This window comes from Tigriopus californicus, chromosome 11, assembly GCF_007210705.1.
Source record: "Tigriopus californicus strain San Diego chromosome 11, Tcal_SD_v2.1, whole genome shotgun sequence".
Classification (NCBI taxonomy): Eukaryota; Metazoa; Arthropoda; class Copepoda; order Harpacticoida; family Harpacticidae; genus Tigriopus; species Tigriopus californicus.
Genome location: NC_081450.1, coordinates 6509271 through 6531495, shown reverse-complemented (window position 1 = coordinate 6531495; position 22225 = coordinate 6509271). Strand labels below are relative to the sequence as shown.

General features: G+C 43.8%; 5 protein-coding genes and 1 long non-coding RNA gene across 8 annotated transcripts in view; 4 read left to right on the top strand and 2 right to left on the bottom strand.

Annotated features, from left to right (window-relative positions):
* Positions 1–19: 19 nt before the first annotated feature.
* Positions 20–2072, top strand: LOC131891017 (armadillo-like helical domain-containing protein 3; the record flags this gene model as incomplete). Its single annotated transcript, XM_059240495.1, is given in 5 exon segments — positions 20–180; positions 268–462; positions 532–890; positions 961–1737; positions 1820–2072. Coding segments are annotated over 5 exon segments (1651 nt in total), but the record flags the coding sequence as incomplete, so codon positions are not given.
* Positions 2073–4624: 2552 nt separating this feature from the next.
* On the top strand, positions 4625–9822 carry LOC131891015 (nucleolar and coiled-body phosphoprotein 1-like). Of its 3 annotated transcripts, none has more exons than XM_059240494.1 (3): positions 4625–5792; positions 6597–8897; positions 9462–9822. In XM_059240494.1, exons 2-3 carry the CDS (start codon positions 6623–6625, stop codon positions 9560–9562), a joined length of 2376 nt encoding a protein of 791 aa, XP_059096477.1. In that variant the 5' UTR covers positions 4625–5792; positions 6597–6622; the 3' UTR covers positions 9563–9822. The 3 variants fall into 3 exon arrangements, with proteins under 3 accessions (XP_059096477.1, XP_059096476.1, XP_059096475.1); XM_059240493.1 differs by having other exon boundaries at positions 4625–5810; XM_059240492.1 differs by having other exon boundaries at positions 4626–5831.
* On the bottom strand, positions 9664–12998 carry LOC131891018 (glutamate receptor ionotropic, kainate 2-like). The gene is made up of 2 exons (XM_059240496.1): positions 11543–12998; positions 9664–10526 (listed from the first exon to the last, which is right to left on the bottom strand). The coding sequence occupies exons 1-2, from the start codon at positions 12901–12903 to the stop codon at positions 9842–9844; spliced, it is 2046 nt and encodes a 681-aa protein (XP_059096479.1). The 5' UTR covers positions 12904–12998; the 3' UTR covers positions 9664–9841.
* Positions 12999–14744: 1746 nt separating this feature from the next.
* LOC131891060 (uncharacterized) lies at positions 14745–19163 on the top strand. Its single transcript, XM_059240554.1, has 6 exons — positions 14745–15081; positions 15831–16091; positions 16179–16321; positions 17269–17920; positions 18065–18161; positions 18537–19163. The coding sequence occupies exons 1-6, from the start codon at positions 14908–14910 to the stop codon at positions 19049–19051; spliced, it is 1842 nt and encodes a 613-aa protein (XP_059096537.1). The 5' UTR covers positions 14745–14907; the 3' UTR covers positions 19052–19163.
* LOC131890733 (pleckstrin homology-like domain family B member 2) overlaps positions 19074–22225 on the bottom strand; it is a 21271-nt gene continuing 18119 nt past the window's right edge. The window contains exons 12-14 of the mRNA XM_059240143.1: positions 20601–20873; positions 19634–19897; positions 19074–19502 (exon numbers count right to left, since the gene is read on the bottom strand). Of these exons, the coding sequence (XP_059096126.1) occupies positions 19317–19502; positions 19634–19897; positions 20601–20873 (723 nt within the window). The 3' untranslated portion in view covers positions 19074–19316. The remainder of the gene's footprint in view (positions 19503–19633; positions 19898–20600; positions 20874–22225) is intronic.
* On the top strand, positions 20968–22200 carry LOC131891070 (uncharacterized). Its single transcript, XR_009374373.1, has 3 exons — positions 20968–21623; positions 21965–22053; positions 22120–22200. It is a non-coding gene; the product is annotated as an uncharacterized LOC131891070 (long non-coding RNA).

The window sequence follows — 22225 nt, the reverse complement described above, 5'->3', positions numbered from 1 at the left end:
GCCCTTGCTTGTCTTGTAGTTTTCTGACGGGCGATGAACCGGCCAGTTTAAAGGATTTGTGCCTCAAGTTGTTGACCATTGTGGCCACGGGGATGGATAATGTGGGCCAGAATGCGCTCCTGGAGTACGTCATGGTCAACAGCGTGTATGAAAGCCTCATTCATCTATTGTTTCAAGCCGGTGAGCCCGCCTGACCTCACTCACCCTTGGGTTGGGTTGAAAAAAAGGTGGTGTGCCCTTTTTATCGAATGGCCTTGATCCTTGCAGAGTCCCGGGTGTGCCACGGACATTCGGCCGTGTTACTGCTCACTATCTTAATCCAGTATAAGAAATATGAGTCGTCCAATCCGTACAGCGTGAAGTTATCCATTCTGGACCAAGAGATGCCCCTTCATGGGTACGCTAATGTCATTACCAACAGTTTGATCACGTACACTCAAAGTTACGAGGCCTCACTCTCAGGTATAAACGCCCACTCTCCGAAATTCCCATGCCCTCGCCGGCCTCTTTCATCTATGCTCCCATTTTCAGATCAAGTGAGCTCGGGCTGGTTGAGCTCCATCACGTCCATGGTGGGCAATATGTTCGTGTCCGACGAAGGCAGTCCTCGTATTGAGCAAATGCGGGCCCGCAATGCCGTCCTCCTGGCTTTGTACCAAGCCGTACATTTAAACCGAAACTTCATCGCCACGTTAGCCGAGTACCAAACCGAGGCGGCCAGTCCCAAACTAAGCCCATCGCAGAATCCCGCACAATTGAAGGAGAAGACTGTGGCCATGATTCCGGCCGGGTCAGCGTCATTAAATACGCCTGGAGCCGTGGCTGCGGCCAATGCGGCTCCGAGCAACTTGTTGGTCACGTTCTTGGAATATTGTTCCATCGTCATGCAGGTAAGGGCCCACGCATGCTCACGCACATAGCTCGACGAGCTTCTGACCCCCAGGGTCGATATTGTTGCAGGATACCAAGACGGAATCTTCTCAGAACACGAACAAGTTGAGTTTTCTGATTCTGTTGTGTATCACCGAGGACCAGTATGCCAATGCTTTGATGCATGACGCGAATCTGTCCTTCCGGATCAAGCTACATCGTGCCCCTATGCGACATCGGAAGACGGCCGTCAATTGGGAGACGGACTTCTCATCTAAGAGTCTGGCTGTGGCCGTTCTCGATCTGATGGTGGAATTTGTTCGCTCACACATGATGAAGCGGTTGCCTCACGAGTTGTACCTGCTCTGCCTAGCCGTCATTCACCGCTTATTGGCTTATCAAAAGCGGTCCCGGGTTCGCTTGCACTACCCGTGGAAAGAGCTGTGGACGTCGTTGATCGCTTTATTGAAGTTTGTGTGCTCCAATGAGTCCAGCCTAGTCAAGAAAATGAATATATTTGCAGTTGGCCTGCAAGTGGTGGTGATCTTCAACCTGTTTGTGACTTATGGTGACACGTTCTTGCCTTCCCCAAGTAGTTACGATGAGCTTTATTACGAGATTGTGCGTTGCCATCAAACATTCGATTCCCTATACTCGATATCGCTGCGACATTCCACCAGTGGAGGTGAGTACAAGGATTCGGCTGTGCGGCTTACGAACTCCCTTGTCAACGTTCGAGCAATCATAGCTCACTTCAATCCCAAAATTGATACTTGGCTGTCCTCGCAACAATTGTCCACGCCTTCCGAAGAGCAGATTCTCGAGGTAGTTAAATCCAACTATGACAGTCTCACCCTGAAACTTCAGGTAAGTCCTTACTGAAGTTGAGGAATACGCTTTGAGACTCTCATACTAACACTGAAAAACCTTGGGCTGTCTATTTTTGCAGGAGGGTCTGGACCAGTATGAGCATTATGTAGAATCTCCACGACATTCCAGTTTCTTCACGAACCTAGTCAGAAGTGTAATTCATGATACGAGGCAAAGTATTGTGCTTAATGACCTGGAGCTTCAAACGGTGCTACAGGACTTTTCCAGCATTCAATAATGCGGTTTGATGAGTGTTCGGTTTTATTTTGTGGTGATATTGATTTTCAAAACAACACTTTTGTATGGAATATAGTTTTTTTTAATTCTTTCAACTTCCGGACTAGCTAGCATGTCAAACCAAAACTGGATGTGCCATTGCAGACTGTTTCAAGTACCATACTGTCATTCATTGTCGTCCAAGGCTGTCCCCTTCCTCTCTTCGCATGATAATGCAAGCCAGAGCAGGTGGAAAAGATCATATGGGCCCAATGACTCCTACTGGGCCTTCCTCGATCAAGTAGACAAAAGGCACTGTAATTCGTTTAGAAATCAAGGTCTGTCGATCTTATCCCACGTGACATCGACGCACTCTTGTGGTTTTTTTTCTTGGGTCTCATTTTATTATCGAGAGTGACAAACGGAGAGGTGGTTGCGTTTATTTTCCTCCTTATCCTAATACTTTACCGTCGACATGGGATGCAATAACGTCAAACCAATGGATTCAGATTCGGATGGGATGGCCTTGAGGGTCATCTCAGATGGCAGCCAACACCAAATGGGATGGGAGAATAACAACTCCAAGAACATTGACACGAACAAACTGACCGTTGAGAGTCTCGATGAAGACGACTTGAAGGCATATTTGCAACAACATACGGGTAAGTTTGCTCATCGGATCATTCGCTAAGAGAAGATGCGATTAACGAAGGCTGAATTTTGAATACATGTCTCTATGTTTCGAACGTTTGAGCAAGTTTGTGTAACAGGCAACCGAGCCAGTTGCGTTTTTTACATGATCAAGGTCAAGTGAGAATGAAATATTCACCATTGGAAGAATTGCTTATGTAGTACGGTGTATTGTTCTTCGAATTAGCAACAAATCGCATAACCCACGAGGATGAATCAATTGATTCAATCATAAAATTCTTTCAAGCTTGTCTAATACGAGCAGGTTCTAATTCCAGAAATTGGTCTTTAGACTCAGTTTGTTACTGAGAATCAAACAGCTTGTTTGTGCGTCAAATGGCTTTAGCCACAATCGCTCTTGGTCTTTTTAAGTGGATAGAAGCACAGTTAGACAGCCAACCATTGCACGAATGGATGGATGGATGGACGTACTGTCCAAGAACATGTTCCGCATTGTTCAAAGTTTTGCTGTATTCCGTATGGAGACTGTTGAGAGAGGAAATTGAATGAAAACGACTCTTTTTAACAAACCCACTCGGCATGGATGCTGTAGGTATTCCTCTTAAGTGAGTCATTTCAGCCGCTATTCATACTACCTTACGTAGCAGAATATGTACATGTGGGTTGTCTGTGGAAAATGAAAAATGCGTTTTCTGTTGGAGAAAGACACGCTGCTCAGTCCTTGGTCCATGTAAGTGGCGATAGTAAAGTAAGAATGAGGATGATTCAAGTCTGTATCGTTGCATACAACCTCGTCAAACTGGATTGTCATCCTACATACATACAAACTCAAATGAGCGAAGTGCATCACAAACAACACGGTTGAGTCTGCTTTGTAGAAGATGAAGGTCGAACCCTTCTCGATGAAATCCGCCATCATTGATTCCCACGACCGCCAATAGCTTCTACTATTACTTGCCTGCTACTTGTGCTACATGTACCGGGAGCAAAATCATTTCCTTCCGCAATGCACAAATGATGTCATTGGTCGATCATATGTTAGAGGAAAGGCTTGGCTGAGGAAGAGACGCCCAACGGGGAAGTACGGAAGCATAGCAGGCCTAGCAGGCCTAGCCAGAACAGATGAAGTTCGAGAATCTAGAGCCTTAAAAGTCTCTACCGGCAAATGAGAATGCCGTCTCGGATGGAATCTGAGCTAACCTGAAGTAGAAGTAACATTACTGGATGGAGTGCATGAGATGACGGAGAATTGGTGATCAAGCAAGTAGGTAATGGTGATGGTGGTAGTAGTTTCCGTACTGCCACAGGTGCCATGCAGCCTCGAGCGAAACTACATGCTGTGCAGTGAGAGTGGATGAGTCATCAGGCCTTCTTCGAGCTAAAGAAGCTCCCGCTATGCGAACAACTCCTAGGCTGCAGCCCTGTGGGGCGCAAGCGGGTACAGTTGGAACGAAATTTGGCGGTTTTCTACAAGAAAACAAATCAAGCCGTCAGATTGGTACACCCACTGGGTTGCGTTGTTTAAAAGAGCGGTTGTAGGATCTAAATCTAAATAAGTCGTCAGACAAGGACCTTCATTCCTCGCTCATGATCAAACTGAACACAAAGGGAGTCCGTCTATCGAGCGAGCTACTCAAGAAGGGTAGATCGAACGGTAGCTCACCGCCTTCCTTCCTGCCTTGCTCGACCGGTGTAGAGCATAGATGTGTACATACGTACGTACGTACGTAGGGTAGATAGGTAGGTGGTATCATCGAGATCGAGCCTAACCGCCACATGGTTGTTGCTTCTGGACTGTTTTTCGAGCCGCCGACGCGGCCGTTGGCATCATCATCATCATGCAAAGCGAGCGCAACCAGCCATCACGCCCGGGGGAGCGCTTTAAAATGCCGGCTCGTAATTGACTCCATCCACGTATGGATCCGTCTAGGAACTGTCCGGGGACCGAGACGGATGCATGGCAGTGCTCAAGCTCAAAGCGTGGGGATCTTAAAGTCTCATAGGGGCCTGCCAGCCCGAGGAGGACGTGTCCCGGCCCGCCTGGTATTCGCCGGGACCTTGGCCGGGAGTGGAAGAATCCCTTGGATTGAATGTTCTTCATACAAGATCGAGCGGTGGCACTGCCAGTAGTTGCAAGGTGCTTGCTGCCAACATACGAAGCAACAATTCCAGCCACCCAATGTCGTCGATGATTTCAACGTGAACGGGTTGCTAGTCGATCATTATTCATAAACGAGTTTCCAATTGCATTTCATCTCCTCTCCTGGTCATCGTGAGAGCAGAATCGAAGTGAGTGAGTGTGTCACCGGCTCTTCCGAGAACACAGAGAACACTGACTCAGTCCCTCAGTCACTGATGAGTGAGTGAGTGAGTGAGCTGAACCTCAGGAGTCAGTACAAGATCGTCCTCGAGTACCGCTGCATCCCCCGCCCTTTTCTGCCTGGCCTTTTCTCGCCGTTGGTAATATCTCTCCTGTTCCCCATTGTGTGGGCTGGGCTTCTTCAACTCAAGCGGTTTCAAGCTGTCTGTCACGCCATGGTCACGCACGCACATTGAGCTTGGCCTGTCCCTCCCTCCAGCCTTCATCGGCCATCGCACGAGGAAAGATTCCTTCCCCGGTGAGGAAGAAAGCTTTCCGTTTCCCCTGGAGCTCCTAGCCGTCTATCGCAGAGAAGTAACTGAAAAGGCTTCATTGGACCGAATTGAGAGCCTCAGCGGCAGCTTTCCCTCCTCATTCCCCGGGCGTTACTTAGTTGCCCCCCCCCTCTCCTCAGTCCTCCTCGATTCGCCCGTCTCCTGTCTTTTTGGCCAGCCCGGTTGGGTGGGTGGTGAAATTTTCCCCATTGGCCGCTCAGTTTCCCTCATTGGCCTTGCTAGGGCTTGAAAAAGACCGACTTCACAGCGAGAGAGATCTACGAAAGAGGTGACAAGATCATAGTGCTTATCTGGAGCTGAAGTGAGATTTCCCAAGTGTCGGGGAGATTGGTGTCGAGTGTGAAAATTCGCATCATTCTCACAATTTCCGGGAACAAATCTGCACACTCGCATTGTGAGATTGTCGCTCAGGCCCTCCAACAGCTTACGTATCAGGCTCTTTCTCTATCCACGTTGAGTCTGCTCAGTTGCCACACCTCAAAAAACACCGACCACAATCATCAAAACTATCCTTCAAAAAGTGAACTAAAGTGCTCTACTTCCACGTGGTTTGACGTCACGCTAACTTGGTACACTCTTTGCTTCTCATTAGGTGCACGCGCTTTACGTAATGTCCAAGACTGGGAGACAGGTCGGCCATTCATTGGGACAGAAAGGGGCGTGGACACCACCGCCGTTTTACTTGTAGAGCTAGGCAAGAAGACCGATCATTTGCATGAAAAGGTCGAATCGGAATAACGAATCTTGTCATTCATGGGTTTAAGCCCCCAGATGAATGACCTATTTGATTTTGAAATGAACACTCCACTTTGGAAAAATCAAGCCCATAGAAGAAGGGAAATTCTTTAGATTCTCATGCTTAGTTGTTCACTCTCTGACTTCTGAGGTCTGGATTCGCCGGGGATTTTGCCTGCTTGTTCAACTCGCTTTTCTGACTACTCACTTCTTTAAAATGTGCTGTATGTAGGTGTAATGCCTCGGTACGATCGTCCATCGTAGTATGGACTGCAGAAGTTACCGTACTTGAGCGGCTGAGACTGAGTGAAGGGCAAAATTCGATGCCAATGCTAGTCATTGACTCGCAGGATCGAGTGGGAGAAGAAGTTGTCGCAGTAGTTTTTTTCTACCTCACTACTTCCGTTCCTCTTCCACTTCTCAATACTCTACTCTACACTACTGCAATTAACAGAGGGGGAAAACGTGTCACGAAAGTTCGTTCAACTTGTCCAAGCATCTGTTGTGAGAGAGGCGAGGAAAGATTTTATTTTTATGGTTAGTTATGGCCTAATCAGAAGCAAAGAGAATCCATCTATAACGATCTTGCATATCAACAGAAGGCACAAACCACTACTTAGTAACCATGGAGGTCAAGACCGATTGCGTCCGACCTTGGCATGTCTACACCTTTTTATTTGGAGTCTTCTGGCTTCTTAGTGGCTATTTTGATAACTTTATCATCTCGTTTATTCTTTGCGTGATCGGCGGTTTCGTCTCTGAAATCATCAACAAATCCATCCCAATCCAGTTTCGTCCCTTGTCACCGGAACAGCCCGAAGCTCCGCAGGTCTCAAGTCAATCTCCTCCTCAAGAGGCACTTTTGGATTCGTTCTACGACAAACCTCTGCCTCCAGAGCCTGTAATCGATGAAACAGAAGAGGCCATATTGGAAGATGCAGCTGCACCACCTCAATATCAAGAGGTCCGTAGTCCTTCGCCCATGGAGGAAGAGGATCAACAACAACAACAACAAGATGAGGAGGAAAGCGAGCATGTGCCAGAACCACAGATCCAATCTCCAACTCCTATTCCGGTTGTCGAGAGTACCCCAGAATCAGAAATCCGACCTTCGACTCCTGTCGAGGAAGCCAAGCATACACCAGAGCCAATGATCCGCCCACCGTCCCCTATTGAGGTAGTCGAACATTTGCCGGAGCGAGAATCTCCTGTGGAAAAGGAAGCAGAGTTCTTTGGAAGTGATCCCATCCCAGCTGAAGCTGAAGCCTCTCTCAGTGCTCTCAAGGAGCAATTTAACGCCAAAGACTCTCCATCAGAATCAGAATCAGACAATGAGGAGGTGGATCCTGAGCCATTGACCAAGCCTGCCGAAGAGGAATCACGAGGACATTATGGACATTCCGCCGGCCTTAGTCTTGAGCCCGAACCTGAAAAAGAACCAGAATTGGAAGAGCGGTTCAAAGACCATAACTTGTTGGACGACGAGATTCCAAAGCAGCCTCTATCCTCGCCTCCTGAGCAAGAGGATGTAGTGATCCCTGTCATTGAGCAACAGTCAGAGTCCACGGAGGCCCAATATGGCCATCAAAAAGATGATGCTTATTCTGACATTCAACATAAGACAGAGGAAACCTCCGCTAAGTCTGATCCGATCGACTTTGACGATGATTGTATGGAAGATCAGGAGGACTTGATTCGAAAGAAGCGGGAAGTCGTCGAAGACGATTTCGAGGCATCTTTTGAGAAGGAAAGAACCCCACCTAAGAGCATGTCACCCGAACAGGAATCCAAAACTATTCTGGAGGACATGCCACATATCCCCAACAGAAATTCGGACACCTTCGAGCCTAACGTAATGGAGCAATTAAAAGAAGAATACACCTCCAATGTCGAGAAGGCAAAAGAAATTCTTCCCGATAGCCTCGTTAATCCCTCGGATTCTCCTACAAAATCTCGAGATTCTAGTGACGATGAAGACAAGCCAGAGCCAGAGACAGCCAAGGCCTCTGAGGAGCCTTTTTCCTTCTCCAAAATTGGAGACAAGCTCGAAGAGATGAAAGATGATATCATGGGACATTTTACCAACAAAAACGACAGTGATCATGAGAAGGATGAAGGTGAAAAAGCCGAAGAAAAGAAGCCGGAGGAGGAGAAGGAGAGTGAAATCAAAGTGGATGACCTTCAACCCAAATCTTCCAGCCCTACTGATCCCTTCCAAGATCTGTTGGAAAAGAAGCATGACGAACACGATCTGAGCGTTCTCGAGAAAAAATCTCCATCACCATCGCCTTCTCAAGAAAACTTGACTATGGCTGATGCACGGAGAAGCCCTTTGGAACCAGAACTGTCCACCTCGGCCCAAAATCAAGCCCAAGTCATGGACCTTCTCGATGATGCTCAAAAGGAATCCATGTCTCCCAAATCCGTATCTCCGATTGGAAACGAAATGGCACAGCCCGATCATTCCAAAGAAGGTCTGTCAGTGGAAGACGAAGACGAGATTTCTGACCCACTGGAAGCCCAAAGGAAAGCCTATGAGCAAGTTGCTCGGGACCAAGGAGGGTCCGATGCTTTGGTTCGACCCTTGGATGTCTTGTCCGTGTCTACCACCGACACAAATGCGGATGATATCAGTCATCGTGCCGTTTTTGGTGACGACCAAGAGCATGATGCTGATCAACTAGATGAGGTTCTCGACCGTCAGGAAGATAATGATCAGAGTTCCAAGGATAGTGGTAGTGAGACTAGCGATAACTTAAAGATGAGCCCAGACGAATCGCCCAAAGGAATCATGGGCTTGGGCTCGCAATTGGCCAATTTTGCCAACGAGAATATCATCGAACCCGTGAAAGATAGCATTCATCCAGCACCTGCGAAGGCAGATACCCCTCCTGCCATTGGTTAGTTACCACCAATACGAATCATAATGTGAAAGATAGCTTGGCACGAATTATGATAGGAAAACGTGCAAGGGTTTGATCGATCTGGATCCGGCTGAGTACTTTTGAAGGGTCGAAACAGGAGATTTTAATGTGCCTCCCCTGATCGAGCTTTCGGTTTCAAAGCAGAACTGTTGTAAGGGAAATCAAACTTCGCTTTAAAATAAGAATCAAAAAGAAATGAAATGTGTTTCCAAGTCATCTTTGGTTGCCTTATAGGTATTCCTCTCCTCTCGTACATAATAAGGCCCGATTTTCAAACTTGCATTGCCCATGAAGCCAGGAAGCTTTGGTGCAATCTTTGTGAGCTGCTTTTTGAGGCCTTCTCAACCTCTTGGCAATATGTGACCTTGATCAAATTCGAAACACGTAACTCAAAGTAGCGAGTGAAGGTTGAACATTTTTCTTTTCAAGTCATATAAAATGCGGTTCTCTCCAATTGCTCGAGAACTAGATTTTCCGGTTCCCAACAACGCAGCGGTTCACATGCTTGTTGCTATAAGTTATATACTAATCTCATTTCAGACATTGACTTGAATGACCCTTTGGTGGAAGTGGCCGCAACGAAGATCCAAGCGGCGTTCAAGGGATATCGAACACGCTCCCAAATGAAGATGACCACCTAATGGACTGGGTCTATCGAATCCTGTGTATAAAACCACGTTTTCAACTCCTTTAAGCGTCTTTACTGAACTTTTTTACTTCGACTACTCTTGGTCTTCATTCGGTGGAAATACGAGTTCTCTCCTTGATTCTTAACTGATCTTCTTATACTTACGTTGCTGTAGAAGTAACCATGATAATTATTAAGAGTACGTATTTCAATTAATCATCTAATGTACATCATACAAATAGAGAAATTAAATACCCAGGAAAGTGATACCGATGTCCCATGGCTTGCTTCGTTATTTCTCGTAAATGAGCTCACGAAATTTGGTCGTCTTCAATTTGATAAGAACTTCCTCCAATTCATAGAGCAAGTAATCTCGGTCATGAAGCAGCTCGTCTTTGTTCAAAATCACCAACTGCAGTTGTCTCAAAGCGTCTCTCTGAGAACGAGTCCATGGATCTTCCTCTTTCCGATGGTGTTTGGGAGCCCACATGAGCTCCACTAGAAACGTGAGGAACGCGAGGATAGCTCCCAAGACAACCAGGAGGAAAGAGGTGAAGATCTTTTGGAATCCCAAACTGACCACTCGATTGGGTGTGCATTCGGGGAGATTGGACTTCCAACGCTTCTTGAAGATGGCTAGTTTGCCTCGTTCTAGCAAATTGAGGATCTTGTAGTACATGAACTTGGTGTAGGGACTCTTCTTGGGGAGGGCATAAGAGAGTAATCCCGGGTAGTCTGTGATCCAAGCCGGGATCGTTTTGCAATGGTACTCGTTCAAGGCGTTGATGGATTCCATGGAATAAAAATAAGCCATCTCCTTGTCGTCTAAGATGGCTTTCAAGCCCTCTTTGGTATTTCTTACAAATGCCTCAGGTCCTAAAGGCTTCATATTGTACTCGTAGACATCGAAAAGAATGTTAGATTCTTCGGCATTGATGAACGAGGCCTGGATGATTCCACCTTCTGTGGTCATCAATCTGCGAATCAAAATCGGACACATTGTGTTTACCTCAACAGTTCAAGCAAAATGGAGCGCGAAATGGTTCGTATTTCGTTTCAAGTTGAACTTTTGCTGAATGACAATAAAGAAGATTTGAATGTGATATATCCTAGTTGACATCAGTACTTGCTCATAGTACTGCCGATCAAATTAGTAATAATCAAGTTATACTGATTGTATGATATAACATGAAATAACACATGTTCCCGTCTAATTTGCTTCAACCATACATTACTACTAGATATTTGACGTTGAATTAAGCCGATGAAATGTTTACGGGCTTCATGAACTTCATGAACATGGTACGTTACAATGGATAGTAATCAATTATATTCATCAAAATATTCTACCGGCTTTAAATTTTGGGGCGGCGTTAATAAAAAAAAATATCCCAAGCAATAGTAAGATTTACCCTAATTTAGTCAAATCGTGTTACCAATGAACAAGGGAAATTAAACCTGGGCACTATGGGCGAACTTTGTGCACTTCATCATAGGGATTTCCCCTACCCAACAGACAATAATATCGCAAATTTGCAAAATTCTAAGAAGCACCTGATAATAATGTTTGTTTGAAGTTATTGTGTTGAACTGCTGGCACTTAATGGATGCTATTTTTGGCTAAGTTTATTTGACAAGGTGAATGCCAGATAGAAAACCCAATTTTCTAGGACTAAAGGTACTATTTCTGTTAATAGTTGAAACAATTACCGTGCTCCTCTGCAATTTGAACTACAGTACTAGAACTACTAGTCAAGAACACAATCAATCGCTTGAAATGGAAGAGACTTAACAAAACTTGATTAAAGCCCCTAAATTAGCTTTTAAAAGGTATTTGCTTTTTCAGATTTTATTTGGTTCCAGGAAATCCTCATATTTTGGGAATGCTAGTGTGAATCATCATAAAAAAGAGGATTTGGTAGTCAACCAAAGGTATTGAAAGGGCATCTACAACTTAAATTGAACTACGTAGTTGATGTACGGCAGCACTTACTTAAAATTGCTTTGAAGTAACTCCCAGAGGTTGCGAAAAGGCAGCCTCAACTCCCAGACCGACAATTCCGACGTGATGGAGGCTCGATAGCTCATAAAGACTACATTGCCAGTGAGCAAGATGGAGAACACCATGATCTTCACCCCTGCATACTTCTTGATCGAGTTTGTCTCTTGGGGCTTGCGACCAAAATAAGATCCAAAGACCATCCAAGCACTTGGAACGATTTGGAACACCTCTTTGAGGCCCTCAAATGAGCCTGGTTGTGGCAAATCCACTTGGTCATGTGACACATACAGAAATTCCATGATGTGTATGGTTAGTGCTAATGCGAACGCTGCACTCAACAAGAATCCCCAGAGCTCAAATGAAAATGGAACACTGTATAACCGCCAGTCGGCCGATTCGCTCTTGGGATTGCCAATGTAGATGGCATAGGTCTCTGTTCCCAATGGATGAAGATAGTCTACGACATGATACCTCTCAGGGTTGAGAGTGACACTGGTACCGATGAGGTCTGCTTCGTTCTTTTGTAAGCTGTTGATCATGCCTGTGGTTGTACCATTGATCCATGTTCCCCATTGCTCATCAAATCTTCTGCAAGCCTTATAAGTAAAGTTCAATTCCGTTCCTAATGCGTTTAAAATCTCTTTGAACATGCCGTATGAAGCGTTGAAACGATCAAAACAGTACATCGTCTGGCCTGGCAAAGCAGGTGGAATGGTGTAGTTATGGAACATGATGTAAGGATTTTGATCTTCGAAGAGAACACGAAGTTCCACGCCTTGAAAATTCTGCCTCCGTTTCACAAACGGGTCGAATTGTTGCGTTAATAAGTAGCCCCTATCTTTAGGCACCATATGGAGTATCCGTGTTCTAACTGTGTGTCCGTTGTGAGTATAAATCTCTTCCAGATTTTGATTGGCATCATTCAGGAAATATATCTCCTTATTCAGATTTAACTTAAGGCTTTCCGCATCGCTCTGAATGTACTCTATGAGACTTGAAGTCACAAAGAATAGCATGGGGAAATGGACTGAACTTTCAAAGTAGTTGTTGCGTTGGAACAAGTTCTGGAACATTGTCCTGTTGTACTCTTGAGCACATATCACCAAACTTGATTGTAGATTATTGAGTACTGCCATGGGATCTGGCAAGTGGGTTGGAATTCCTTTCCGGGTTTGTTTGAACAATTCCTTCCATTGAAGTCTTTGAGTTCCATTGTTGCAAACGATTAAAGTATTTTTGAAATGGAAGAGCTGAAACATGACTTGACCAACCGCAGGAGGTACATCTGGGTCCATGGGACGGACACCACTCAACAGAGGCGAGAATAAGCTCCAAATACATAATATTCTCATCTTTGTCGCATCAAAAGTGATTATTGCACGGCTTTCGGCTTGTTCCTTTTCGGTCGTTCCTGAAAATTTTGTCCACTCTCATCAAAGCTTTGGTTCTAACTGACGGTGATCCGCAGTGGAACCGAACTGGAGGCGACCGAGTTTCGAATTGAATAAGCGGCAAATAGCTAATGGAAGAGAGAGATCGACCAGGACATTAGCTTTCTCATCGATGACGTGCAAACTACATCTACTGTACTGTATGTACACCGTAACTCACCACCGTTTCTGAGGCTCGGGAAAAAATCCCCACCACAGTAATATTGCTTTATCCTCTCAAAGAATGAAATTCTAAATGTTCCAGAACTCAGATCTTGCAAGTTCTAGGGCAAATTCAAATCAAAATTCCCTGGACTTTGTCAATATTCCATACAATTATGATAATGCTCTTTTTGGTGTATAACTGTGCTCCAATCCCTAATCGAGTGAAGATGAGATCTCAAAGACTTGCATTGATCTTGGTAGGATAACACAACTGAATAGCGTGGTTTTTTGAATCTTTAATAGACGAGATTTTACTGAAGATGGTGGTAATTACGTGTTTTCAGAAAACGACCATTTTTTTGCAGCTGGTACAGAAATGCTTTTAATCAAGGATGAACAATATTTCGAATACCATATTTCTTATGGACGAACTTCTAGAAATATGGACTATGAACGAGTTTCACGCCACATCGGCCTGCTTTAGGTCATGGCAACTCTAAACCACTTTTCGAATTAAAGTAATAAAATAAGGAATGAAGATCTCCTCAATTAAAGGCTGATCACTTTTATATAGTTTACTTGTAAGGTTTCAAAGCTATGTTGTCAAAAGCTTATGAAGCTGACCAAGAGCAGGCCGATAATTTGAACTATATGTAGTATTTACTATCTAACTTTTGTCTTATATCCTGAGTTACCTAGGCATAGTTTTGGGCATAAACTTGGCCCAGTTCATCTAGTTAACAGGATCTTGTGGTCGAATCGTGGACTTATTTGGAATAAAGTGAACGGTCGAAGAGATAAGAAATGTTTGCTTCCGTTCGCAGTCCATATCTCTAGAAGTCTGTGCTTATGGACACAGTCATGTCCAACCCTTTCCCCGTCCATACACCCACCCTCACGCCATTTTTAATAAGTTAAAGTAGTGCACCAAAATCGACGGACCAAATAGGATGGGTGGCAACATTTTCTTTACTGGATAATGATAAAATGAAATTTGATAGAGTGAGGTCATAAACCTTGGATTAACATGAAGGTAGATCTATACGTATTTCTCTCATCAGCGTCTGGGAACCGCTGATTTGATGCATGTATGTTCCAATGTCTCAATAACTTTCTGAACAAATGAAAAAGAAAGAAAAAGCCAATCAATTTCCTTTTTTCATTACGTGGAAAGACGTCCCAAAAGCCGTTTCAAACTCATCCCATAGTCAGCAAAGTTCTGATAAGATACGGGAGATTGATCTTACGAATCATGAATATGAAATCATCTTTCAAGAACGAAAGTGTACTCATCCCATGACATGAGAGCACTTATTTTCAAAGTACCTGATCCATGACAATTCAAAGCCAGGACTCGCTTTCCTGGAGCCGGGTCGACGCTAAATGATACAAGGAACGCCTGTTCAGGTCTAAATTCAAAACGCGGCAAAAACAAGAATTGTAGCTCAGAACAAATAAGGCTGTGAAGGTCAATAGCTGACGTAGGTGGCTTTCATCTTGGAGACTGGGAGAGAACCTCCTGTGGCCGAGAACTTATTTGGGCCGAGCACATTTGAACTTGACAACAAAACTCTAAAAAACCTCTTCTTGTCCTTCTTCATGATTGCATGCACCTTCTCGGTCCTTCAGTTTGCTCTTTGGATCATGCGCTCTCTGATCTCAAGTGAATTGAATTGAGGAGACGGAAAACCCGATATTTCTTGTGGGATTTTATTCGAAAAGCCGTGAGAGGAAATGTGGCATTAACAATGCGAGTTGATAATGAATCTACGCTACCTTATACCTGTGCTTATCCTAATTCATTTGGCAAATGTCTGCCTGGCCAATATTGGCAAACGTCAGAGGTTGGCTATCCCTGAAGTGGAGGATGGCGAGTTGGTGGCGTTAATCAAAGCCAATCTATACGTTAGTGTTCTCTACCATGATAACTCGAAGGTAAACGTGGAAACTATGTCTTCAGATTGATTTATATGTCAACGCCCTCGCAACAAACTCCTCGTGGCCTTTAACAGTGAAGGATAATTGCCTATCGCTTTTCCACTGGGTTGAATACAGTTTATAAGTGTAATTAAATGGACATAGCGTATTTTCTGAAGGCGGAGTTGCTAGCCGTGTGTCCTATTTATGCCAAAAGGAATAAGAAAGGCGGAAAATGCCTGGTCGAGTTTCAAGGAGCTAACGCACGATTTGGAAAAGCATTTTTTCTTTTACTTTACACTCAAGTACATAGGTATACCAAGAAGGTCTTACCTCTTACGTCAGGGCTGACAAGCTAGCTAATTAGCCTTTTTTCTTCACACAAAAAGCAATTTACTCATTGTTTCATAGTCATCACAGACTATGAATAAGATTTTCAAGGTTTTGACGAAGACAAGTTGTTTGTATCATAAGTTAATGTGGAATAATCGGTCCAACACCTATCATCAGGCCAATTATTGCGAGCGTAATGTTATGATTTTAAAACTACAACTTTTTGGAACAAGCATGTACGTCAAGAGGCAGAAAATCGACGATCAGGCGCACTGTATCATCGCATATTCAAATGATATATGATATTAATCGACGTCGTTTTTCGATGGCATATATTTCAGTTGATTAGGTTGCCAAGGTATGATGAATTGATTGTCGCAACTCCTTCTATGCTTATTTCTCAGAATGTAAGTCAGACTTGTTACCTTTCGCAGATTAGCGTGAAAACTTTGAGCGACTTGGAGCTGATCAAAGGGGACGCCGACGCATTTGACGTCATTTTCGTTCGGGTTCAAAGTCACGCCCCATTGGAACTCCTGGATGATTCTCCTCCACCTTCCTCCTCCATGCCCTCGTCTTCTTCCTCCATGTTTGCCAATGATCATTTTGAAGCCTTAGACAACAACAACAACAACAAGAGTTCCCCAAAGATCCCGGAGAAGATTATTCCCGCGGTGACTGTGGTACTTTACAAAGTACGAATTGCAAAAGAGACACAGACATACATGTACATCACTCCTAATACAATGGTCGACTCCTAATGCCAACATGTATGTTTGTAGAAAGGAATTGGAACGAGATATCCTGGACGAGCTGATAGGCAATCGGCCTTGTTCCGGTGGATGATCACTCAGATATTCTGCCACAAAGATCGAGCATTGGACATATCTATGGAACAATTCGACATTTTGCTCCGATCTTTTAGGTAAGAATTTCCGCTAGTTGGGTGGCATGGAACAGACCAAGCCGTTTTCGCCATTTTCCGCATTTTGCAAACGATTTGTACGAATTATTTATTGTGTGTTGAAAATACACATTATATTGGTGCCTATTGAGGCAGTTTGTGTCATCAGAAAGATCAATTTAAGAAAGACTCGATAATCATAACTCTTTGAGAAGGTATCAATCAATATTAAACCTATGTTTTGCCTAGTACCATTGGCACTCAAGTCTGGACTGATAAATGACAAGAATACTACAATCGGTTTTTTGGAGAATGTCTTAACCAGTTTCTGGTGAACACAAGCCTTTGCTTCTCTAGAACCTGCAGAATATATGCTCGAGCAAATGCTTACAAAATGTATTAATGTACTCATCTGCTATTGATGTGACTGAAAAAAAAGAAATTATTACTCAAAGAAAAACAATCAAGTAAGCAATTATCGGCAATGAATTGCCTCTCGTCCAATTCAGGAATTTTGGGAGCTCCAAATACTGAATCAAGGCGAGCTGGTGGATGACTGATATGCTAATTCTAAAATCATAAGATCAATCAGCCCTAGTAAAACTTCGGTTGATTGATACCTGTCGACGCCCCTCTTGAATTATTTTGTTATAAAATTTTAGGCCGCATTTTGATTGGCGTCGTTGTAATTGATTTCACGATCTAAGGCATAAAGTAAAATAAAAGCATAAAAGAATGAGTTATGTTAATAATAAATCACTTGCGATTATGAATTCTATTTGCTCCCGTCGAGACCTTAAGCACCTTCGATGATAACGAACCACTTATATCGTGCAAAAAAGCTAATAGCAAATATCAGATCCTAATACTTATCAGCCATCATCAGTTTTCATTATTTATGGAACTAGTACAAGCACATGCCATGCTATAATTGATGGAATATACACACCGTGCCTTGTATTTTTCAGAAACTTTGTTTTTATAGCTCATTCACAAGGTGTCAAAAAATCCCGTCGTTTGATTCAACAAATCTCCAAGCCCAATAACGTGTGTTCCTTGGTGGATAACACTCTCATCGTCAACAGTCGAGACACTGCTCTCTTTGACAAGTTGGGTGTGGATATCGACAAGGTTCCCATCATCTTGAACATCATTCATGGGATCTCCATTGAGTTCACAGAGGATCCCAAGAATACGACGGGGGTATTGGAGTGGATCAGAGCAGCCGCTCATGGCAAGGTGAAACAAGTGACCGAGTCCAATATTCGAAAGGTTCTCAAACGCGAGGACCTCTTGCTCATACTGTTCCACGACGACAAGCAACGCCCATTGGCAGCTCAATTGAAGGTGGCCTTGATTGATCTTGAAACCCTATTTGGTTTGGCCGTGGTTACGGTGAGCGACGTGAAGGTGGCTTACTCCATGGGCGTGGGCACCTTTCCCGCCGTGATTCTCTTTGACAATGGTCAGGCTCATCAATTCGAAGGTGAATTCGTTCACGAGGACGTGGCAATTGAGATCAAGAACTGGGTGGCTCTTCACATTGAGAATCGAGAGGAGACCGTCATTCGAACCATCGAGCCGGAGTATCTCAAGAGTCATCCCAACGAATTTAAGAACGTGAGTAGTTTTGCTGCTATAATGGATTAATCTTGGCTTCATTCAGGATAGTTATGATGCTGTTTGCTAATGCTCAATCACACTTTGAGAACAATTGTAAAAATTGGCAATCGTGATCGCTTTTCTGTTCATATTTTTGCTCAGGTTTTGCTCAAGGAACACAAAGATTCCATCCGAAAGCTGTCTACAGAATACGCCTCATTGCTCAAACAGAATGAAAAACTAAAGGAGATCATTCACGGTAAGGGCCCTGATTATGTTTATCTTTCTCAAATTTATCTTTTTGAATAAGAATTTCCCTAGAGCTTTTGCTTTTGTGTGATTGTCGTTGACAAAGTTGTACATACTGTATGTTGTTTGCGGCAAATTGCATACGTCTTGAATAATTCATCGCTCTCATATGAAGATTGATAAATTAAGGTGAAAGCTCTTTCTGTCAACCGGTGTTAATTTTAGACGTTCGCAGCTTAGAATTGTAGGTCTCTGACGTGCACCTCCTCTATTATGTCTCTTTTCAATCAACTTGCTTTTCGTCCCCAAACGATTGGTAAATCTAACGTCACCACTTGCAATCGAAAACCTGGGCTTGACAACGAAAGTTTCAATCTGATTACAGGAGCCATGGATATTTTGAAAACCGACTTGTTGGAACAGGTTCCAAGTGAAGAGCCGGAAAATGAACCGTCTAAATCGGAAAGTCGAGGAGCTAGTTTGTCGGCAGAATGCGGGGAATGCTTAGCTTCCGTGGGACAAGCAGTGTGGAACTGTGGTACCCTAGAAATCGAATGCATTAAGAATACCATCGAGCTTGGGTCCGAGTGCTTTGGTTGTATTTGTGAGATCTTCGACTATTGGTGGCCAGATGATGCTCCGAACTGCTTCAAAAAGGAGATCCAAAAAATTGTACGTCCCAATGGAACCGACATCACAGGAAATGGAACCATGAAACGCGTAGTCAGCAACAATGCCATGAATCAGAGGCTCAAAGGCGTGGTTAAGATTGAGGCTCATGAAATTTCGCAAGACGAGACCCGAGATGAAGCCAGCGAGGACGACGAGAGTCAGCAGAGCTTGTCTGACTCGGAAGCTCAAGATCAAGATCCACCCGATGCCTCGAAAATTGAGTTATAGTTCCATGTGGTTACAACTGATATGCAATGATGCCATAGGCACATACACATATGTATTAATTCACGCTATCAATTACAATATTAATGATAATAATAATAATGACAAAAGTAATAATAATTAGCATTTCATTGGATTAGTTGAGAGATGTGAGAGGTGTGCTCTGCGTAAAAGAGTTCTTGGGTGAGTGTTAAGTACCCATGAACGTGAATGACATTTTTATTCTTCTGACTTGAAGGGCAAATTAGCGGAGGAATCCATCCTTCGTTCATTGATTCATAAACTCTTGGTAACCTTCGGCTCCGGTAAAAATCACATCCACCCAGACCCGCATGGCCTCTGGCGTTGGGGCCATTAAATAATAAGGCCGATCAGCAGTCTTCATACAAAATGTCACTTTCGAGTTGGGAGACTTCACTTGGTTCTGATGATCGATGTAAACGTCCTCGATGGCCTGAAACATAAGCAGGAAGACATTTAGTCGCTGACAAACCACATTCGTCCATTTACGACGGAAACGTCTTGTCAGCCATTTAGGACAAATGCTTTCAAATAGAGTGTGCGATCAAGTTCATTTCAACTTACTTGGAAATAAATCCCTCCTTTGGCCTTGGTTTCAGTTTTGTCATGATAGTAGATCAAGGTTCGCTTGTGCCGATCAAACACGAACCAGCGTTTGTTCCACGTCTTGAATTTAGCACCCAATTTGTGCAAGTAACCCCGACAGGAACTGGCATTGAGGATCAAATGCGAGCACAACTCGATCTGGTGTCCGGCTGTTTCGATGTGTTGACGTAGGTCAAAATGTTCGTTCCGGATGGGCAAATAGCGTGTTAGCGGCCTTTGTTGCTGAAATTGAAGACGCAGATCATCATTACTAGAGACCAGAAATTTAGACGGCACAAGATAGCATATATGGCAAACAAAAACGACCGAGCTTGGTAAGTAGGAATATATTAAGTATTAATATCTCTGAAGTCAGAACAAATAAGACAAAACTGTTCGATTCGGTCTTCCAATGAATGGACAAAACAAGTTTAACTTGTAACCCTTTGTGGCATTTTGCAGCCATTTTAACGCATTTCATAAGGAATGGCTTATGAGAGTGTAACGGAGATGTAAAGCGGACCTAGATATGTACGAGAACAAATTCTAAAGTTTAACCAAAATGGAAATATAAATCGTTCATGATCCTGCCAAAGAAGCTCCGGAGAAAACATTTATTGACAAATGAGGATTCAAGGCATCTTCAAATCGTCATAACTAATCAGGTATATGTCTGTCAGCAAGCCATCTTTTAATCAAACCTAAAAAAAATGATCCAAAGCTTGAAGAAATAGATTTTTAAAAAGTAAAGTCCATGCGGAAAAAAAATCCTTATAAAGTTCTACGTCTGATCAAACACATCTAGATTAAAGAGGTTTGAATTCAGCAAAAATATTTAAAAAAATGACGGCTTTACTTATTCGCCTAAAATTCCTGTTCCTAGTCCTTATCACGGTCACTTCAATCAGCACTGAAAACGTTATCCAACCAATAGGATATCACTTACCGTGGCTTTATTTTGCCTCCGCTTGACCTCAATCGGCATGTCGGTGTCATCCCAAAACGAGGAAACCTCGGACAACGGCCTCGAGCCATTGGTAGTCGAACTGACCTCAGAAAAATCCGAATGCCCCGGCCTCGGAATGATCACAGGATGATGGCTGGTATCATGGCGCTGGTGGTGGAGGTGATGGTTATGATGACGATAGGGTTGTCTAGATCCTGGCGTGGTAGTTGAGGGATTGGACTCGGATGAAGTTGAGGACTTTGAGCGATGATTCTATAACGAAAAAATAAACATTTTGCATTTTTTCAATCCTTGGTCCAAAACTGGACTTTTTCATTTTACCCATTTACACAGTAGCATGGTTTCCTATTCGAGAGATCAGTCCACATTGACAATCAAATCCAAACTACTGCTTGAACAACACGCTAGTACTACTAGAGTACTTTGCATGAACGAGAGTTGAACGTAACGCACTTGAGCTGTGACACCCACAATCAAAAACCAATTGACACCAAAACATGATTTTCTGACGGAAACACAAAGGGAGAAGAAGAGAAGGGAGATCCTGTCGCAAAACCACTTGGCAAAAACATGGCTGTCAAAAATCACACGGAGTTCCAAGATCAAACCTCCTGATTGTTGGACTACCCAATGCTCACTGACTCTCAACCCAACCACCCCCATTCAATAACTAGCTAACCAACCCACCAACTAACCAACCCACCCACCCAACCATCAAACAAGGAATGAACCCACCAACCGTCAGACGGCTGGCCTACGCGCTGTATTTGTTGGTATGTGCGAAGAAGGCGAAGTTCATCCGTTCAAGATTGTGGAGCTCAGAGAAGGAGAGAGGGAGACGACCACGAGGAAAGAAATTCTTTCACCCTCTTTTCTTCAATCCCTTCCTTCTTCGTTTCTGCCTCGTGGAAGATTGCTACAATTCCGCCCGAGGGCAGAAACTGAACAAATTGAATCTGGCCATGCATCCTAATTTGGTGTAATGTCCCCGAGACCGACCGGGTAGGTGAATCAAACGCTATCATGATGAGACTTTGCATGGAATTTTCAATGGCAATGGTTGCTAGGAATCATTATAACTCTCATTGGGCTTTGAAGGATCATGCAATGCCGTATTACGTCAGATCACAATTGCTCGCTCCAATTTACACCAAATACAGGTCAAGCCGTGACCCCTTTGAAGGCTGGCCAAGACCAATCAAGAGGTGCCAAGATTCATTTTCTGATTGTGTCTCGATGGTCGTCGTCAATTTCGAGAGATAAAAAAGTAGTCGTGGCAAACTGGGTCGAGTTTTCTGGCCAACAACCCGTAATTATAAAAGGAGCCTCCTCTATCTTTTCAGCACGAACTTTAATTTGGAAAAAGCATGCCTTTCGAACACTAATGGCTGGCGTTTCCACAGGGCTCCTCCGATTTATCTTCCAATGACTGGTAACAATTCGACTAAATACCCGGCGTCTGCGCCCCTTATCAGTGTACGATCATTTCACCCATTAGCCAAGCTGAGCTGGGCCTCGCTTAGGTCGTAAATACGTATGTAGAAACTCGGGGCACTTTCATGCTCTGAATGGCAAGGGCTTATTCGAACTTGTTTGAATTTGTC